Here is a 20,977-nt window from a genome sequence, read left to right as displayed (position 1 = left end):
TATTGTTGGAGGAGAACGAAAGCCTCTCACCAATAGCTGAAGCAGCACGGGCGCTGACATCATATCACTCCCACATCTCCCTCTCTTGATTTCAGCCCCACCCGCTCCTTTCCATTAGCAAGTCGGTCCGTGTCCCTGTGTTATTTAAAGCCAGAGATCCTCCCTCTCTCGCTGAGCCACTGTGTTGCATCTGTCTGCCTCGCCGCATGTGTGTCTGGGTACGTGTGTATGAGAGTGCGCTAAAAAAGCCCAGGCAGCCAGTGGGAGAGCTAGAGAGCGGGGAGAGAGACGCGGGGGAAAGGCAAAAAAGCATCTGAGAAGGGAGAAAGGAGACGGGAGTCTGAGAATGAAATTCATCCAGGCTATTTGCTTGCTGCTTCTCTTTCCAGCTTTGAGCATCAACACCAGGTAGGAGAATAATTCCTTATTTTTATTTGCCTAATTCATTCTGCGAGAGACTCTGGAACAACAGCAGATTCTAAAGCATGCAATCTCAGATCACTGCTGTGCAGGTTTGCTCCGTCCTGAAGCCTTAATTCCTCCTGCTCCATGCGCTCTCAACATCTTTGAGACTTAGAAGAAGGAAGCAGGAGCTTATCTGTTGAACTAGGCTATTATCTCCCCCTCAGTTCTGAGCAGGCTGAGAGACAGTTGTCCTTTTGTGGTGCTAAAACGCGATGCCTCCTGAACAGTGGTGACATTGCCTTTTTTTGGGGGGACTTTGCTGGTCTGATAGGGAGCAAGTTAAGGGAGAGAAGGACAAGGCTTTGAGTTGTGTTGCAGTGCATTGAAACCGAGCAGGTGTGTGTTTGAGGATGAGAGTTACACAAGGAGAGGGATGTGTGAAGAGGGAGAGTTTTGATGATTAATTAAACCATTGATAAAATCGTCCTTCTTCTCTGCCAGTGCCTGACACCGCTGCCTTAATGAGAGCCGGGAGAGGAAATTCAGGGGCTTTGACTATACCATGGAGACATCACACGCAGGAAGGCATGCATTATAAAACTTGCCTTTCTTTTTTCCACCATGCACAAAAAAATCCCAATACTATGACTCCTGTATTCAGAGGAAGCTTCAGAAGCATGAAGTAAAGGATCTGAACTAAACAAGTACCTACACTGGCATGTTGGATGCCAAACACATAAATGCATTGCTGTGAATTATTTATTCTGCCTCTAGAGCTTGCAGATAGAGTTGTAAGGAAAGAATTCAAGGTTATAGCATATTTGTCAATATTAGAGAGGTGCACTGATGATGCATGAGTCATATAACTAGAAGCTGTATTGATGTATTAACCTCCAGCACTAAGCGGCTAGCAAATTAAGCCCTCACACACCCTTTTGCACACAAACATTTTACTGCTCTTATAAGGCAATTGCATAAACAACCTCCAGGCTTCAGTCTGTTTTATCACCTCCTTCTGCTCTGATGCTGCATACAGATAGACTTGTTTAGCCGTCTCCTAAGCTATGAGACCGATCACGCTCCTGTTTAGGTTTGATTTATAAGGATATGGTTTGTTTCTCAAGGTTTGCCATTGTCAGCCTCCGAGGTGATCTTTTGGGTGCTAATTGGAGAGGGAGGCATTACGTTGGTAATTTGGCACTTCAGCGAAGATTTTTTTCCCACCTCTTAAGGGGGAATGTCATGAAAAGTAATTACCCGAACGCACAGATATAATCAGGGTTTTATTAGTTTGTTTCTAAACTCAGAGCTTAGATGATGCGCTGTGAAGGCTGGGTTCTGTTGATGTGAGAGGGGGTTTTCCGGGAAGATGTGATGCATTATTGCTGAAGTATTGCCCTCTGAACCTGAATTCTTTGAAGGAAGAATACAACTGAAACAGGTGGGTTTGGAGCCACAGAATACCACCAAAGCTTTATATTTGCTGTATAACTAGCATCAGACCATACTCTAAGAACAATGTCTATGCCTGTCCTTTCTCAGTCCCTGTAATCTTCTGCAGGATATTCATTGATATAAGCACTGAGATATGAGACAACAAAAGCTTTGAGGAAGGTCACACCGATGGTTATTATCAGATTTGGTGTTTACAGAGGCGTTAGTTGAAGTTGGCATGCTGCATGATAAAAATAATTTAAATCTATGGCAAAATAGATAATTCCTTCAAAGATTGGTCTCCATTTTTTATAAAATACCCTTGAGCGAAGAATGCTTCACCCTCAGCAAAGAAAGCAATGAGATCTAAAATTGAAAAGGACATATTTATCCATTTGGGTTCCTTCAGCATCCTAAAGTCAGAATTTCACCTGTTAGAGATTTTAAATTTAAGAGTGCTTTTTGACTGAGTCATGGCTGATTATTAAATCAAATCTACAAAGTGTAATTAGAGTTTTTTTTTCTCATTCACATACTGAGGAAAACTAAAAAGGAGGAAATGGGGAAATAAAAGCACATGGAAGTTTGGCACCAAGACTGAAAATGCCTTTAATTGTTGGCAGAGGCAAATACAGTCATGGTTGCTGGTGGGGCATCCCATGGGGGAGTCCAAACTGCAGTGAATTTAATAATTGGCTGCATTGTTTGTGTTTTAGCACTAGGTCGTTACACCCTGCAAATCTTATAGACAAACATTTTGAAGGAGAATTTTTGTTTTGTAAGAAATCTCAACACTGTAAAAAAAAAAAAAAAAAAAAATAGCGGCAGCCAAAATCAGTTTCTTTGTTCATCTCACCCTGATGGATTACAGTTGCAAATACTAGTACTCTCTTTAAAGGAACCCTGCATGATCAGTCAAGTTCATCTTGGTGGATAGATATTTGCATCTCTCAAATGTATATTGAACTAAAAACTCACTAAATATCCCAGATATCTGCATTTTGAGTAAATTTGAGCACATGAACTCACCAGGATGCCGCCATGTTTTGGTCTGTGTGACGTCACTGTGCGGCCGCGATCTTTGCCGTTGCTATTAACCGTTTTTCAGACGTTTTTTTCTTCTTGCAGCTCTTGCTGCCACAACAGCTTTCATACCAGACACGAGTTAACTGCGTGTTGTCTTTGTTTCCCTGCTGTCAAAGCTCTGGCATTCCTCCTAAGTTTTACCGCAATAAAACTCCCTGCAAGTGACTGGATTCAGTGTATAGTGGAAGTGTGCCGGGAGCTTTTCAAAATAAAAGCAGTATGTACATACAAACAGAGTTTCTCCAAAGAAATGCTTAATTGGACTTTTACTTTGAAAAGCGCAAACCATAAGTGCTTTGGTTCTGTGTTTGTCTTTACCTGAACCATACAGAAACAGAAAGCTTCATAAAGAGTAGAAGTTCGGGGAACAACTGTCTTAAACAGACGTGTTTAGCTCGTGGCCTTCATCTGGGTCATTAGGAAAAGGATTTCAAACATACTCTGCAGATATGGACATAAATATTTGCTACAAGAAGGTAAGTATGGCTCTGCATTTATCGTTTTCCTGTCTAGATAGACAGATAACTACTCATGGTGCAACTAAAAAACTAAAAGAGACCTTAAATTTTAGAATTCTCTGTGCATAAGACGTGCTGCGTCTCTGAGATGCAGCTGTAACTCTGGCTGCCAGTATGAAACAGCGGTTACTGCATAGAAACCACGAGTGCCGCTGAACTGTGACGTCACAGCGCATGGCGGCCTCCTGGTGATTTATAAACTCAAATCACTTAAAATGCAGATATCTAGTGAGTTTTTCATTTAATATGTATATGAGAGACACAAATACCTATCCAACTAGATGAACTTGTCTGATCATGCAGAGTTCCTTTTAAGTCACTGTTGGTTCCTGTCACCTACCCAAAGACTCGGGGTGACATCGCTCCAAAACTTGGCAATGATCTGCCCCCATCTTTGCAAACTGTAATTAGCTGGATAGCTCAGTGTTTTACATTACTAACTGTGGTACGGGAGATTGTCGGTTCAAATCCTAGTCAGAGCGCGAGTGTTTGGGCCCTTGGGCAAGGTCCTTAATGTCAGCAACATTTGTCCCACATGTAAGTCACTATGGATAAAAGTGTCTGCTAAATAACATTGCATCTTGTGTCGTAACTTTAAGAGTCATTTGAAGACAGCCCAGCTTAGACAGGCATTCAGGCAGACATCATTTTGTGGATTGTATTTGTTTACAGTATTTGGAAACTATGTAGAACTCTCACATGTGACTTATGTGACAGCCTTCCTTTATTTTTGCCATGATTGTTCCTACCTTGTTGCCATCACTTTTATGATGATTGCATTACCATCTCTATTTGGGCTTTGTGAAGCACTTTGTGACTCAAATATGGAGATGAGCTGACAGCATCCTCCCTCTCTGCTGCATGGAACGCCATCCTTTCCTGACCAGGGGGTTGAGCCAGTGGTACCAGGGGCCAACAAGGGTCCGGACTGAACTCTGATTGGTCCTCCCAAAAACCCTAAAATGACTGGCTGTTTGCTGTGTCAGCCATCAAAGCATATCCAATCATTAAGCATGCCTTAACCTGCATTTGATTGTTTTTCTAACTTTAAAATCCTATAAAAGTGGCCCCACCATTCTTACATCTGTCTGCCACTTGTGGGAAAAGTTTGGCCACCTGTGGGTAACCCCAGAGAATTCTGGGTAAAATTAAGAACTATCTAGGAACAACCAAAACCAACTGAATGCTCAACTGAAACTGCAGGTTTGCCTCTCTTTTCTTCCTCTCTGAATGTGTGTTGTGAAACAGAGGCCTGTAGATGACTGTAGCTGCAGGTATTAGCTTGAAACTCAAATAGACCAAAGTGTGAGGCTTTAGCTAGTTCAGGTTCAAAGCTGACAACAATAGAACAGGAAATGACTATTTTACTCATGTTTTTGTGAGGAAAAGTCCTGAAGTTTCAAACTGGAGACTGCAAAAAGGATTGAGGTTGGCACAAAAGCAATGCAAAAAAAAAAAAAAGAAAAGAAACATGATTACAGCGAATACAGTAGACTGCTGAGACTACAGAAAACAATAATGGCGTATTTGAAATAATAAAAAATCTGTCCATGGACAGAAAATGTGTCTGTATTTAGATTGTGGGGACTTCTTCTGGTGCAGCAGGAGTGTTTTTGATGGAACATTATGGCTGCTGTGATGGCTTCATCCTGGATGGTTTAGATGGTCAGAATCCTGAAAGTCAAAGCTGATGCAGAGCATGTGACATGCTTATGGACAGTCATTTTATAAATAACTGAATTGTTAAAAAAAAAAAATATTAAAGACTCATTTCCCTCAGCCTGCAATTCTGCAGTGTATGCATTTGTTATACTGAGCTTTTACTTTCAACTGGCAGAGAATGATGCATCAATACACACAACAAAAAAGGTTCAAATTGTTTCCTGTGTTTATACAAGACTGAAGGAACTTCTGGGACAGTGTTCTCCTACTCTGCTCTGCTCTGTGCTTTGGTTGAGTATAAAACTGGTATGACTTAGATTTTAAAGTTTATTTCTTGTGCCGAAGGCCACACAGCAGCAGCTGGTAAGTATTGAAGTAAATGTTTTGGTTTCCCCCCAACTTGTCTTGTGGGGGGGTGTTAAAGAGACAGCAGCGAAAACGAAGCATTTCAGACGGAGGATAAAATAAGGGTTTTTCAGGACGCCAGTGTGAGAAACATGAGGAGTTTTTTGAGCTGTAAACCATGAGAAGCTACTACGTGGGTATTAGAGAGATGGTGTAAAGCTTTAAAAAAAGGAATAATACCCCCTCTTTAATGATCATTTTTGTTGGGATTTCAAGATGTGGACACCAAAAATGTAACCTTGTAAAGCAGATGGATTTGTCCATGTTTATTACTGGCAAATCCATCTTGCAAAGCTCCCATCTCAACAGTTTAAGCATGGTTAGAAAGTGACAGGATCAATCAGGAGTAAGAGGAAGTACTTTTGGGCACGGCGGAGTCGTGACGTAAGCAAGAACTTGATGACATTTCATCATTTTAAGAAGAACGAAGAGCAGCAGTGAGTTGTTTTCTGCTCAAAAACGACAAAAGTCGTGTACTGACATGTCTACAGTCGCCATGGTTTGCGTTATTCAGTTCTCTATAGCGTTTACTCCTCGGTAGCGGCTATGTCACATGTTTTGTTGCTCTGATTGGCCCATTAAGATGTGACAGACAGAACGTTCATCCAATCACACTCCGAGTGTTTTTTTAAATCCTCTTTCCTTTCCCAAACGCCGTCTGTGGAAGGTTTTCCACATGGATGTGTGAAACAAATCCATCTGGCGTGTCAGGTTATCAGAAACAGGGATGTAGTAAAGCCATGTAGTAAAAACAAACCTTGTTCGAGTCTTTACAGGTAGATTTAGATTTTGTGTTCTTCTTTGTTGGTGAGGCGGAAGCAACATGACGGTCTGTTCTTTTTGCACAGCCCTCGAATGAATAGTGGCTTGGCTGCTTAATGGGCCCTTAATGAAAAAGACAGCAATAAAGCATTTGAAAGGACATTTTAATGCTATGTTTCTGTTTCTAAAGATTCATCATCGCAGGAATCTGTGCAGTGATTCAATAAAAGGTCATGGCTGAACATGGCGACGAGTTGATTCATCAAACCTGTTTGCTCTGTTATTTCTAGCTTCCTCCTGCAGTAGCTGACATGCTCTTATCCCCGTCATACACATATGGAATTAGCCATGCTTTTAAGAGCTGTGTCTAATTAACGTCAGCGTATCATACAGCTATATTGTCTTTTGATCTCGCACCACCCTGGATGACTCTGCTGAGGCAATAACAGTTGTCAGTGATTCACATAATGCTCTTTGAACTGGTTTTATAACTGCTGACACAGGCGGATTTTATTAAAGCACACTTCTGTGCTTTAATCTTCAGTTTACCATATCTTCTTTGAAACCATTCGAATAAATGCAACTTTGTTGTTCTGTTTTCTTGCCATCAAAACGAGGGGCAAAGCCAGGGTGGTTGTCATCAGATTTTGTCAAACACCTGCCGTTTTGTTGTTATCCTAGAGGTCACGAGCACACACGAGCCTTATCTAACATGATATTCTCGTTTTTTATTATAGCGCTCCAACGTTGAAGAGACTGACTCCAAGGTGTATCTGCATCAGGAAAATGAATTGTGACTGGAGCTGTCTAGTCTGTGTATTGCTCTGCTTGGCTGTGCTTGATCCACTATCATCACATCAGCTGTGTGTGAGAGAATCCATTTCCTATGTTAACCGCAACCTCCATTGTGTGACCTGATAGAGCCGCCTTAAGGAAGCTGAGTTAATGAAATAGGACCCGTTTCTTTCTGGGGTTTTTTTTAATGTATGATAGCGGCGTTTTGTCAGGCCTTTGTTCTGCGGTTAATTCAGTTTTATAGCCTTAAATGCTGAAAGGAATCTTAAAAACATCGCCATACATCCCAAAAAACACAGCACCATTTTACAGGATTTCATTTTGCTCAACCTTATAGGATCTACTTTCCCTTTATATGGGGGAAATTGGTAGGATTAACCCTTCTGGCGCCATATGAAAGCTTGATTAAGAAGGATTGGAATTTAATGGATTGAGTAGATTACTCTGGCTATATAATGGGAGTGCAGGGCTATGTGTCATTGTAGAAATCAATTGGTACTCAGGCAGAACACAAGGCTGCATTGACACTCGTCCCGTGAGATATGACTGCTCACCCACGGGTCAGGGCCGGGAGGGTACTCCTGCACGGTACAGTAAGACTCCTCTGCATGTTTTTCTTCTTCTCCACATACATCAAACAGTCCTACCTTTTTTTTTTTCCACTTTCAAATATTCCCTTTCAGAGCTTTTCTTGAAACATATTTGACACATTTTCTTGACACCGTCTTTGAAGTCTCTTACCTTAGCAGAGTCTTCTTGGAAACAGTGATATCTGGTGGGATCTCCACCACATCAAATATTTATGAGTATTTTGGACGGCAATTAGAAGGACTACAGAGAGACGGGGGTTTATACACAGAGTGCTGAGACACAGCAGCATGGCTTTATATCTTAACATCTGCGTGTGGATATGAGAACACTGTAAATCAAGTGGAGCCTCTTTTTAATCTAACATAAGGTCAGGCATGAAAGGAGGATAATTTATGATGTGTAGCAATTAAGAGTAGAGTCAGTCATTACAATAAAAGCGACATATGTTGATGGCCGTGCTCTTTTCCCTTGTTGAATAAATAAAATGAGTGTACTGACTCCATAAAGATGCTACCATTGTGAAAGCTAAGGCTGATACCAATGTTTAAAATGATAATTTAAAACTCCAATGTTTTCAGCATCAGAAACCAACATTTATCTAATGTTTGACCATGAAACCATCAGAATTTGTCTAACAGGTAACTCCTTCAGATGATGTCAGTCCAAAATCTCTTATCTGGTTTAGTGGTTGGGACTAGGGATGTTCCGATACCATTTTTTCCCTTCCTGATATGATTGTGATACCATGGTGTTGGGTAGAGGTGGGCGGTAAACCAGTATTAATACTGTCACCAGTAAAATATTTGCCACAGAATGGATTTCTGCAACACTGTCATCACTGGTTTGAATGCCTACATTGTGCTGTGATGCATGTGTGAGGCATATCCGCTCCCACAGCTGGCGGAGCGAGTGATTTGTGACAGACAGCTCAGGCTGAGTCTAGTCAATAACACGTTTAGCTGTAGTATTACATGTAGCCAGGTAACTAACTGAATGTCACACGCTCTTGCCACTGAAAATAAGCACAGTTAGCAGGCAAACAGGTGTTTTTTCCTCTCAGAGTTTGAAGGCTGTACCACAACATAGTCAGTGTGATGTCCTGGTGCCATATCTGTCAGCCTGCCTGGGGCTTTAACACAAGCTAAGTGCTGCTTTGGCTGGTCTCAGTTTGTCGAGGGCCCAGCACTGCAGGACTTCATCTTACAACAGCTTAAACAACCATTCAAAAGTCTATTTTAACTTTTGACTTTCTTTTCTAAGCCCACAGTTGGCCAAAGATCCTGGCTCGGTGTTAAAGGTCAGAAAAGCTGCTGCAAACTAGCTGCAAAAACTCTCCGGTACGGCAGCCAAAGCTAAGCTAACTCAGTGCTAGATACAGTACTTCCCTCAAGCCCTTCACGATAAAAATCAGCGGCTGTTATTTTTCTGAAACACTTTTATTGCGAACGCCTTCACCAGGAAACATGCTCAAGTCATTAGCAGCTTAATACACCTCATCAGGTTAGAGATGAACTGTGAAACTTGGAGTGCAGTTAGACAGAAGTAAACCTAGAGACTTAAAAAACCCCAAAAACAAACAAAAAAAAACATTTTTTTCTGTGCTCCTATGCTTAGACATAAATTGAGTACGCCGGCAAAGGCTTGTTTTAAGGGGAGAGAGGGGTTAATAACACTTGAATTTGGATTGAAAATCATTATCTCCTATTAATTTTGTAATACCGTGATTTAATACTGTTACCGTCAAAGGCAAGAACACTACTGTGATATGATTTTTAGGCCATACCACCCAGGCCTAGTGTTGGGTATTGGCTGGTACCCAGTACTGATCTGATACCAGTGTGAACTTTCTGGACTGAAATTATTTTAGGAAATTATTTTAGACCGATATTTGGCTCAACAAATAGAATCATAATGTACAGCATCTTTGTGAGCCTAACATTATTTTTCTGCTGATTATTGAGTTTTACTGCTAAATAGAATAATAATATAGGGGGCTGCATCACAGGCTCTCTCTATGTCTTTCTCTATATCGTGCTCTATCTGGAGAACATGGTGTGATTATAGAACAGCCTGCAACTGGCCAACAAACCCTCACGAAGAGTACCCAATATGGCTGTTAGCATTCAAGCTAGGGGTAATAAACGATAGTAATTCGATTAAATGGATAAAAAAGGCGTTCAATGTTGCGTTTACTGGTATGGATCTAATCATGAAAGTCACCAAAAGTCCCACAAACTCGCTGAAACTCACTGAAAATGCTGCTGCAAGGGATTCAAAGGCATCAGTGGGAAAACACAACAGCTAGCTTCAAGAGGGAAAACAAGTAAGAGGCAACGATTCATGGTTCAAAAGTTATTTAACTTTTGATAAACTGTGTCACATTTTAACAATCACATTCAAGGAAAAACTGTCACGCAGACACCATTCTTTGGTGCTGCAGTGGCTCCTTTGGTTCTTCTTCGCTGCTCTAAAACGGTAGCTCATGCATGACGTGATTTCCAGGAGCGAAGAAGAATCGATTTCTGGTTTATAGCGCTAACAGTATGCATGGCTATATGAAGCCAAATATAAATCTACAACGAACGGTCTGGGATCGGTGCATAAACTTGTGTACTTGCCGATGCCAGTAACTGCACTTTAAGCAGTACCAGATGTATTTCTGATACTGCTATCGAAATCAGAACAACCCTAGCTTGGACCACAGTGATTGGGCACAACATCAGAAACTGACACCAATCCAATCCACTTTATTGCTAAAGTATATTTTAAAAACATTGTTTCCCAGAGGGGCTACAAAGCGGTGCAGGGGTTATTGCTATTGCCTTCAGCAAGGAGGTTCCAGGTTGCTGGTCAGGGCCTTTCTGTGCAGCGTTTGCATGTTCTCCCTGTGCATGTACAGGTCTGGCTGCTCCCCACCACCAAAAACAAGCTCATTAGCTTAATTGGTGACTCTAAATTGGCTGTAGGTATGCGTGTGAGCATGCCTGGTTGTTTTACTCGGTATGTCAGCCCAGGACATTTCCAGTTGAATTATTAACTCATCCCACCATGCAGGGAAGCGTGTCTGTGTTTGTGCATTCCCATGTTGTATAAACTGTAACATATCATAGAGTCTCAGCCCTCCTTCTGAGGATTTCTGTGTCTCAAAGAGCGCTAAATGGTGGCCGCCCTCCCATTCATTCATCACAACAGTAGATGCCGTCTCTGTCTCAATCTGTCACATGTATGCTGAGTTGAAAACATCCCACAGATCATCATTTACATCCAATCAATACCGTCTCACAAGTGACAATGAATAAATTCAATCAAGTCGTACATCGGTGGAGAGAAACTCCACATGACATCTCATTGAGCGGGTGCTCACAGTTTGAATTTTTTGCTGTGATTTGCACTTTATTTATGCCGGGATGAAACCTGCTGTGTGCAGAGCTAGGATGTTCACTAAAATACCTGCACACATCGGGTTTGTAAGAATCGACGGCAGAGGTCAAGTGTGGAGCGAATGAGGAAACAGACCTAACCATCGACCTGGGGGAGCTGGTAATGTCAATCCATACATTGATGGCCTTTAAATGGTCAGCAGGAATAAGCGCTCGGGGAGACAATCCATCTCTTATCCCTGGTATTGTTTTGTGTTTGGCAACTATTTTCAACAAAAAGTGAGCCAAAACCATGAGGAAGTTGATCGTCTGGGAAGTTTAAAACATTACTGTAATCTGAGTGGACTCATCTGTCTGCTCTGGACCTGCTAGCTCTACTTGTCTGGGCCACAAGAGCCACAGTCACATTCCTGCCAGGACAGGAAGATCGTTTTGTGCTTAAAAATGTGCATTTGCCATTGAGAATATAAATGCATTTTCAAGCTTCTTGCATTTCATTTTTTAAGTATATGTGTGATGGAACCTCACATTCTCTCCTGAGCTTCGTCTAAATCAGTCAAACTCAATCACAGCAGGGGCCGAAATCTGGATTTAGGTTTAACCTGAGGGCCCAACAGGGTCAAGATTTAACCAACAACTATCAACCGTGTTTTCACAGGTAATGAATTATAGGGAAAATTAAACAATGATGATAAAGGATTTTAAGATTTCTAAAAAAAAAAAAAAGTCAAAATGATTAAATATCACAGCATCAGTCCTACTGTGTGTCCATGTCAAATAAATGCTGAATAAATAAATGAGTTTAAAAGCTCAAAATCTGAGATAAAAAGTCAACTTTATAAGTCCTAAAGGTCAAAATACAAAATTAAAAGTCAAAAGTAGGTTTAAAAGACAAATATAAGAGATAGAGACTTAAAATCATGAGTTTAAAGGTCAAGAAATGAAATAAAATAAAAAATCAAGAGTTTAAAAGGTCAAAATAGAAGATAAAATTCAAAATGTGACTCTAAAAGGTCAAATATGAGATAAAATTCTAGATCAGGAGTTTAAAAAGTCAAAATATGGGATTAAAAGTCAAAGTTAGGAGTTTAAAAGGTCACAATATGATTTAAAATGAAAAACTGTGAGCCTATAAGGTCACAATATGAGATAAAAGGTCAAAATGATTAATTTTAAAGGTCAAAATATGAAATAAAAAGTCAAAATCCTTAGTTCAGGTCATAATCTTGGGATGCAAAATGAAAATATGAAATGAAAACACAGATGAATTTCTTTCCCTATTGAAAAAATTTACAAGGATCTAAATTTCAAAGTTTGGTCAGACATAGTTATCCGTTTGTAGCGACTTAATCTCAACATATTTCATCTTGCTATCGATTGATTTGTGATTTTGCTTTACAGGGACTCTAATAAATATGAGCCAATCGTGATTGGTTGCTGTGAGTGCCATCTCTACTATGCACCTGGAGCAGTAAACCTAAGTTAACTGTTATTCCTGTCTTCACTTAAATCAGGGGTGTCAAACTCAATCCCAGCAGGGGCCGGATTCTGGGTTTAGGTCTTAACTTAGGGCCTAACAGGGTCAACATTTAACCATAACTGTCAACCTCATTTTCACCAGTAATTAAATAAAAAAAAACAGCACTGATAAATCATTTGGAAATTAAAAAAAGTAAAAATGATAAGTTTAAAGGCTCAAATCTGAGATTAAAAATTCCAATTTATTAGTTCAAAAATCAGAACGTGATATTAAAAATAGAAAAACAATGTTTTTAAACAGCAAATACATGGGGAGAAAGTTGAAATCATGAGTTTGAAAGGTCAACATATGAGATCAAATTTGAAATCAAGAGTGTAAAAGTCAAAATATGACTTAAGATTTTAAATTGTGAGTCTGATAGGTCAAAATATGGGGTTAAAAAGCCAAAATTAGGAGTTGAAAATATCAAAATATGAGCTAGAATTCAAAATGATGACATAAAAAGTTAAAATTATGACTTAAATTCAAAATTGGGAGTGTGAAAATTCAAAATATGATATAAAAAGTGCAAATTATTCATTCAAAATGTGAAAATATGTGATTAAAAAGCCAAAGTAAGGAGTGTGAAAATTCAAAATATGATATAAAAAGTGCAAATTATTCATTCAAAATGTGAAAATATGCGATTAAAAAGCCAAAGTAAGGAGTTGAAAAGGTCAAAATATGACTTAAAATATAAAATTGGAAATCAAAAGGTTAAAAATGTTACATATAAAGTCCAAAATCTGAGTTGAAAGGTCACAGTATGAAATGAAAAGTCAAAATCATAAGTTTGAGTCATAATCTTGAGATGCAAAATTGATAATATGAAATAAAAACACAGATTAATCTCTTTCCCCACATTTTTAGTTTTTATGACATCTTTCTTACTTTACTTTTTCAGATTTTTTTTGCTTAACAAGGACATTTTAAATAAGTTGTAGTTTACATTATTATACTGGAGGAAATCTGCAGACCTCATGCTGGTGGGCCAGTTATAACAGAAATATGATATAATCTTGCAGGCCATATATATTTGTTTCACGAGCTGGATTTGGCCCCCGGGCCTTCAGTTTGACACCGGTGACTTAAATCATTGAAGGTTTACAAGGATTTTCCTGAGTGTGGGACCAAAGCTCGTCTATATTTTACTCTTTAAATGGGGCTTGACTGTGTTGCCATTTGTCTGGATTGTTATTGAGCCTTTCCTCCATCATTATCTAAATGAAGCAGAGGTTTATTTACACTGACAGTCATGGTAGAGGTCCTGCATGTTTGAACTGGCAGCCGTGCGTAAACATTTATGCCTTTTGCAGAGCAGCCGTTTGGTGGAAAGCGGTTAAAATGTCTGACTGGAGTGATGGCGCACCTTGCGAGATAGGCATCTGCTTAATTGCCATGCAACCAAAGAGATGCTTTTAACATGCAGGAGAGAGCTGTGTCTCCACCGGGCCCGTGAAACACAAAACATTTGTGCATGTGAGAATTACCCATCTGGACTCTGTTCCTCATGCCATCAGATATCATCTAGTGCAGGAATGATTATGACTATGACTTTCAGAGGTGTAGTTTGACTCCTTAAGATATGAAAAATCGATATTTGTGCCACCCATTAATGTCCTCGGCACAAATCAGCCTGGGAACGATAATTGAAATTCTAAGGACATGGCGTAATGGTCACACCATGGCAACCACATTGGCCACATGACAGTAATGAAGTGGGCCACAATAAACAGAACCTTGGGTGGCTCCGACAAATGAGAATGTAATTAAAAGGACCAGGATCAGTGCAGGGTGAAGAGCACGCAGACGTTTTATATTCAAGGCCACATTTCAGGTACTGCGCTGGTGTGCTCATTGCCCTCTGTAGACATTTGAAATGACAGCAATGTTTATTCTTCACACAGTCAAAGGGAGCGTCACAGATGCCTTGTTTCCTGTTTCACCAAGGAACACACTGGTTTATCATTGAATGGCACCATCTTGTTCTAACATGAGGAGGCAGAAACTCAATGTTTGCTTGGGTTAAAAACAAGGAGGATTGGAATATAATGGCAGACATTTGCAGATTGATCCCACAGTGATATAGAGAGTAGAAGTACTTTTAAAGTCAGGCATTTTTAATGTGAACATTTGATGTTTACAGTCCAACATCTCTGACCTGCTACATGCAAGACAAAGTGCTCATTCTTCTTTTCTCATTACAAGAAAAAACGTCACATTACTGCATATGTTTGTCAGCCTTACAATAAAATAGTTTAAAACTACCTTTACCAAATGACTACCTCATTTTACTTAAAAACTCTTCGTTAGTATGTTGTAAACACACTGAATGACCACTACATTAGGTATACCTGTTCAACCACTCCTCACATAAATATAAAATCAATGGCTGATTGGATATTTGTGTTAATGAGCAGCTAAAGAGGTTCATCTAAGCTTTCCTTTGGTTGCGGAGTAAGACCGTTTTTTCTACACATAGATGATTTATTTTACTCATATTTAACACACAAATCTGTTTGTGAGGATTTATATTTTTGCACAGATAATCCCTCCACCTGTCAGGTGCATCATACCGAGAGGCTGATTAAACAACCTGCTTATTACACAGATGAGTCACAAAATAAACAAATCTAATGTGCAGTTTTATTACACATTACAACACCAGTCATTTAACACATTTAGAAGGACTGAACAAGCATCCAATATGTGCACAGCTGCACCTTCATTAGACAAAAACAACTTAACCTAATGCAGTCTTTCACAACCTCCCAGCAGTAAACGGCACCTTCATAAAGGCTTTGTTTTTTTTTGTTATTTTGTGGTTTATGGCTGTAGTCAGATAGGACAGTGGGAGTATGGGAAATGAGCCACAGGCTGGAGCTGAACCGGGACATTCAGCTCTGAACGTGGGGAGCATGGACACAGTTTTAATATTCACTCTTTATTAAAACTGTTTCAGATGAATGTTGAATCAACTTTATGGCCATTTTTTAGCTTTGAGAGCAGCACTGTTGAATGATGTGGTTTAATAATGAGAGCCATTTGAAGTTTTTTTGTCAACATTGTCAGTGTAATTTGATCAATTCAGCAGCATTATACTGTGACTGTAGCTGCCAACATCTCCATAAAGTTGAATCAACACCTCTGTAAACGCTCTGATCATTACTAACTTTGTGATTGTGGGATTTATCACATGCATTACAGCGCATTAGTTTTATCCTGGTGCACCAAATAAACTGCAACAGCGCATTTGCACTAACATTTACCCTACAATGTTTTATTTCACTCACAAAAATGACCACATGATCTATTCTGCAGCATCATGCTCAGCTGAAACACATGCCAGCATTTAATGTACTTTCACATGTTCTGATGCCTGCAAGAGTACATTTTATGTAAGTTGTGTCAGGATGGAACAAAAGCACAGCAGGAGCATGCTGGCTGCTGTCAATCAAACTGACAATGACACCCCCTTTCAGCCGACTGAGACAAAATGACTGCCTGTGATTGTTCCCTTAAAGAAAGCTGCTATGTTCAACTTGGAATTAAAGGTAAAGAAATAATGCATTTGGTTATTTTTAGATGACTACTTTCATTAGCAAAATAAGCTGAAACCATGATGCTGCATTACCACTTTAGAAAGACTTCAAAGCAACTGTTTTCAGCAATCAATTTCAAATAAATACACCCAAAGAACACTGATTTATTTCCAGTTTCCCAGTATATGTTTGCCATACTTTGAGCTGGAGTTTATCTATTCACTATTCCAGGAACTTTCAGCCCTAACATAAAATGGTTCTTTAAGATTCAGATTCAGACAACTACATGTATCCCAAGGGCAGTCTACCCAGACCATACAGTCATTTACAAACAACCGAAAATAGTCCTCTTGGCAGGCAAGGAGTTGGTGCAGTATCAAAACAAGATATAAGATAGATGTTTGAGGTCTTTGTGTGTGTGTGTGTGTGTGTGTGTGTGTGTGTATTTGTATGCGTATATGTGGGCCGGGAAGTGCAATAGTGTCACCCATTTTACCACTAAATGTGGCCGACTCAAATTGACCCGGGAAGGCCACGAATGCTATAGTCTTTAATAAAACACATATAGTTCAACAAAAATATTCACAATTAATTTACCTGCATGGAGCCATCCCTGTTATTTTCAAGAAATTATGTAGAAGAAAACCAAAGTTATGGCATTTTAACTTTCAAAATCGGGTCGAATTGACCCAAAGACAACAGGAGGGTTACGTTAACAGTACTCAATCCCTCTAAGTGTTTTTGTCATTGCACTCCAATTATTTGACAATCACCCCTTAAAGACCCTGTAAAGTCAAATCCAAAGTTTGTGTCTTAGCACTGTAGACATGTTGGAATATGGTTGCTGTAAACATGTGAAAACACTGAGATCTACATGTGACTGAATTCTGGATTTAGACCTCTAGAAAATTTTTCACCTCTTTCCTGGCTGGGTTTCATGTGGGCGGGGCCAATATGTGGGCTCATGATGTTACGAGCCCACATATTGGCCCCGCCCCTCTAGCACTACAGTTCAAATTCACAGAGCAGTTCATCTCAGTCCAAACCGTCTGGGAAAGCTTCAATAGGAAAAGTTTGAGAAAAGGCAGATGCTTTTAAAAAAAAACTTGGAGGGTGATTGGATGAATGTTTTGTCTGTCACATCTCTACGGGCCAATCAGAGCAACAAAATATGTGACGTAGCCGCTACGGAGCTGCACGTGCGCAGCTACCGAGGAATAGCGTGAAACATGGCGAGTATAGACATGTCAGTACACGACTTCTGTGATTTTTGAAAAGAAAACACAAAAGTCACTAAAGTCACTTTCTAACCAGGCCCACACGGTCCAGATGGAAGCTTTGCAAGATGGATACAGTGAGAAACACGGAAACGGGCGTATCCATCTGCTTTGCAAGGTTAGCCCAAGTCCATATTGGGTCCTACCAGAACTTGAATCAGTGACCCTCCGATTCCCAAGTCCTCACAGACTGAGCTACTACCGCCCCCAATTTGACATCATGCCTTTGGATATTACACACTTTTGCACCATGAATGAAGTTATCAACTCAGTTAGAGAAGCAACAATTTGAGGTATTTTTGAGTATGTTCAGCTCGGGATAAAATCTTGAAATACACTTGGTACCAAAGATGGACATGGATAGCTGGAGCTCACTGTACATGCTGCCGTTCATCATCAGAGAGTGGGATTTGGAGGTGGTTGTTAACGGCTGGTGCACCTGACAACAAGGTTGAAGCTGAGTTTCTGTGCAGGAGAATCAAAACAAAGAACTGAAACAGTGAAAGCAATCTGCAGGGTTGAGGAAAAGTTCACAGTTGGGTGATAACACTTCCACAATGAGCTCAATCTTTCATACATTTGGGTGCATTGTTAACACTGAAATATTGATTTGTGCAGACTTAAACTTGTCCTAAAAGGTTTATTAGTTTAAGTCGGGAATTCTCTGTTATCAGAGCTTCTTTCAAGTCTAAATTTAATGAAGACTCTTTTTTGAATTTGCATATTTTCGCTACTTTTATCATGCTTGAATTTTCATTGCTGTTGTTTTTAACGCTTCTGCTTTCAACTCTTATCTACCCATGGACTACAGATGGAAACTAGCCCTTCCCACTAATTGAAAAGAAATGCTTTTAACATGAACAGCCCCTGTCTGATAAAGCAATAAATACAAAATCAAAGATACAAACAATTATTATCCTCTGAGACTTTGTACTTCCTGTTCAAAGGATTGATTTCTTCCCATTGTTTTTCCAATTTCTCTTTGCACTTCCAATTTAATAACAGCGTTGATTAAAAGGAGCTGTGGTTAAACTTAGATGTGAATCTCCATTGCTGCATCAAGCAGCACTTTATTACGTTCCTTTCCTTCTGTCTGCAGAGATATTACTGTTTGGTTGTCACAGTCCTTGTCGTAATTGGCAGACACTTAATTGCTCGGTCCCTGTAAACATGATGCTTGTGTCCTTTCAGTGATGAGTCATTACTGGAAGGCTGGCTCTTTGTTTTACAGTGTGCTGCAGGATGTACTACCATAATAGACAGATGCTGAGCACTATCCCTCATCATTGAGGCTCCGCTTACAAAACGTCTACGGTTGTGAAAGACTAGAGCTGAGCAGCTTCTTTCCATTCAACCTAAAGAAGACTGCATTGTTGTCTACTCATGTTAGATTAGATTTAAGTCAGAGGTTCTCTCTCTTTAAAGCTCTCTATGATTTCATTCACTGACGTCCACGCTCTGCACCCCCAACATTCGGACAGTCATAAGTGAAGTCTATATTTAACTGCTACTTATCTTAGCTCTGACTGCTAATTATCTTCATTACTGACTCATTTCATGTCATTAATTCAGTTAATCACTTGGATTTTGACGTCTAATAATTAGCAGTATTGCCCTTCTGATGCCCTCCTTGGAGATGCTTTGGGATTTTTTGTGTTGGGCAACCAGCAATCCAAAAACGCATCAATATTCAGACGAGAAAAAAAGCAGCATATAATCACCATGGAGACGGTGGATCATGTTGTTCCTGTCATTATACCTAAAATGAGCCATGTGACATTGAAGCTGGGCAAAAAGCAGTTGAAGCTCTTCAAGAAAGTGTCTGATTGATCTCTAATGACAAATGATTTTCAGATTGAAAACAGTCAAAATGATAAGTTTTAAGGCTCAAAATCTGACATAAAATGATTTAAACCAATGGTTATTGGTTTAAACTATCAAAGCAGGAGAAAAAAAATTGAGTCTTAAAAGGTCAAAATAATTTTTCAAATGTAAAATTATGGATCTAAAAGGTCAAATCCTGAGATAAAAGTCAAATTAGGGAGCTAAAAAGGTCAAAATGTGAGAAAAATTAAAGGTCACAAGTTCAAAAGGCCAAAATATTACCTAAAAGTTTTAATTTGAGGATCTAAATGGTCAAATTACAATAAATAAATATATATTTATATGTGTGTGTGTGTGTATATGTATGTTTTTTATATATATACACATACCTGAGTTTCCGTTAGCCGGCATTTGCCGGTCATTGGCCGGTAAAAAGGGCCGAAGTCCGGCAGATAAATATATAACTGGTCAAAATGTCCGGAAAACATGCAAATGACCAGATAAGTAAATACTGAATACTTGCATATTATATTTTATGTAACCTAGAAGATATGTTATGAGAATGCTTTAATATAAACTAGAAGTAGACTAATCTTACTACATCTACTGTCCTGCGATGCTGGGGTTGTTTATCTCCTCAGACGGCAAGCACATGGCTAATTATGTATGCACGATGATGTCAAAGCAAATCTATCTCTCTGTGCGTGCTCAGTACTGCTTGGGACTATGCAGGGAAAGTTTGACCAGAGCTTTCTTGTAAAGCAGAATTTTAATCTATGTGAGGTTTACCTGGTTAACCAAAGGCTTAATATCATCAGCGGTATGGAGGGATGTTGTGTCATCGCTGCGAGTAATGAAGAGGCTGAAACAAAGGGAACTGTATAGCTTTATTTAACCAAGATTTATTCCCATAGAGATACAAAAATCTCTTTTACAAGGGAGTCCTGGTCAAGACAGCAGCATGATAAGTTTCACACATGACATCAGAACGGGACATAGAACAAAGGTTATATCAATCAACAAATCAGCAGCTTTCAGTAGAAAAACATGCGCACACACTGGTCGCACATTACCTAACTCTAGTTTTGAAATCTCCTAAAGTAACACAACGCTCAAGTTTAAGATGACCCTGTAACTCTGACCAAGACGATGGAGCAAAAACAATAAAAACTCTTTGACCAAAGACAGAGCGAATGCGAGGAATCTCATACACGATGAATCCATGAGAACGAAGATTGAAGCTGCTGACAGCTTTTGGAGTCAGTAAAGTACAAAGACGGTAATTCATGTAAAATAGCCTTATAAAGAAAGATATACCAATGTTCCATCCTTCTATTATATAAGGATGACCAACCAAGTTTCTCAGATAAAACACAATGATGGGTCCAAAAACCCAGACTAATGACAAATCTCAAGGCAGCTTGGTAGACTGAGTCCAGCATTTTCAGAGAGGATGAGTTACCATGCATGTAAAGAACATCGCCATAATCCATTACAGACAAAAATGTTGCTTGAATGAGTTTCTTTCTTGCAACAAAAGAAAAACAGCATTTGTTTTGATAGAAGAACCCCAGTTTCACCCTCAGTTTCTTTGCAAGACAATCAATATGATGATTAAAAGATTTTCTTCTAACAAAAAGCCGAGGTACTTATATGTTTGAACACGTTCGATTGCCTTGTTGTTTGAGGTAAAATCTGAGCACTGCCTTGAGCTTGTGGCTTAGACCTTGAGAAGCACATCATTTTGGTCTTGTTGGCATTAAGAACGAGTCTTAAT

General features: G+C 39.5%; 1 protein-coding gene across 1 annotated transcript in view; it reads left to right on the top strand.

Moving 5' to 3' along the window:
* The first annotated feature begins 295 nt into the window (after nucleotides 1-295).
* Nucleotides 296-20,977, top strand: part of luzp2 (leucine zipper protein 2) — a 364,593-nt gene continuing 343,911 nt past the window's right edge. The window contains exon 1 of the mRNA XM_041791985.1: nucleotides 296-408. Coding sequence (XP_041647919.1) covers nucleotides 347-408 — 62 coding nt within the window. The 5' untranslated portion in view covers nucleotides 296-346. The remainder of the gene's footprint in view (nucleotides 409-20,977) is intronic.

The sequence above is a fragment of the Cheilinus undulatus genome, linkage group 1 (assembly GCF_018320785.1).
Source record: "Cheilinus undulatus linkage group 1, ASM1832078v1, whole genome shotgun sequence".
Lineage (NCBI taxonomy): Eukaryota > Metazoa > Chordata > Actinopteri > Labriformes > Labridae > Cheilinus > Cheilinus undulatus.
Note: the sequence above shows the minus strand (reverse complement) of the source record. Positions and strands in the feature narration are given on the sequence as shown.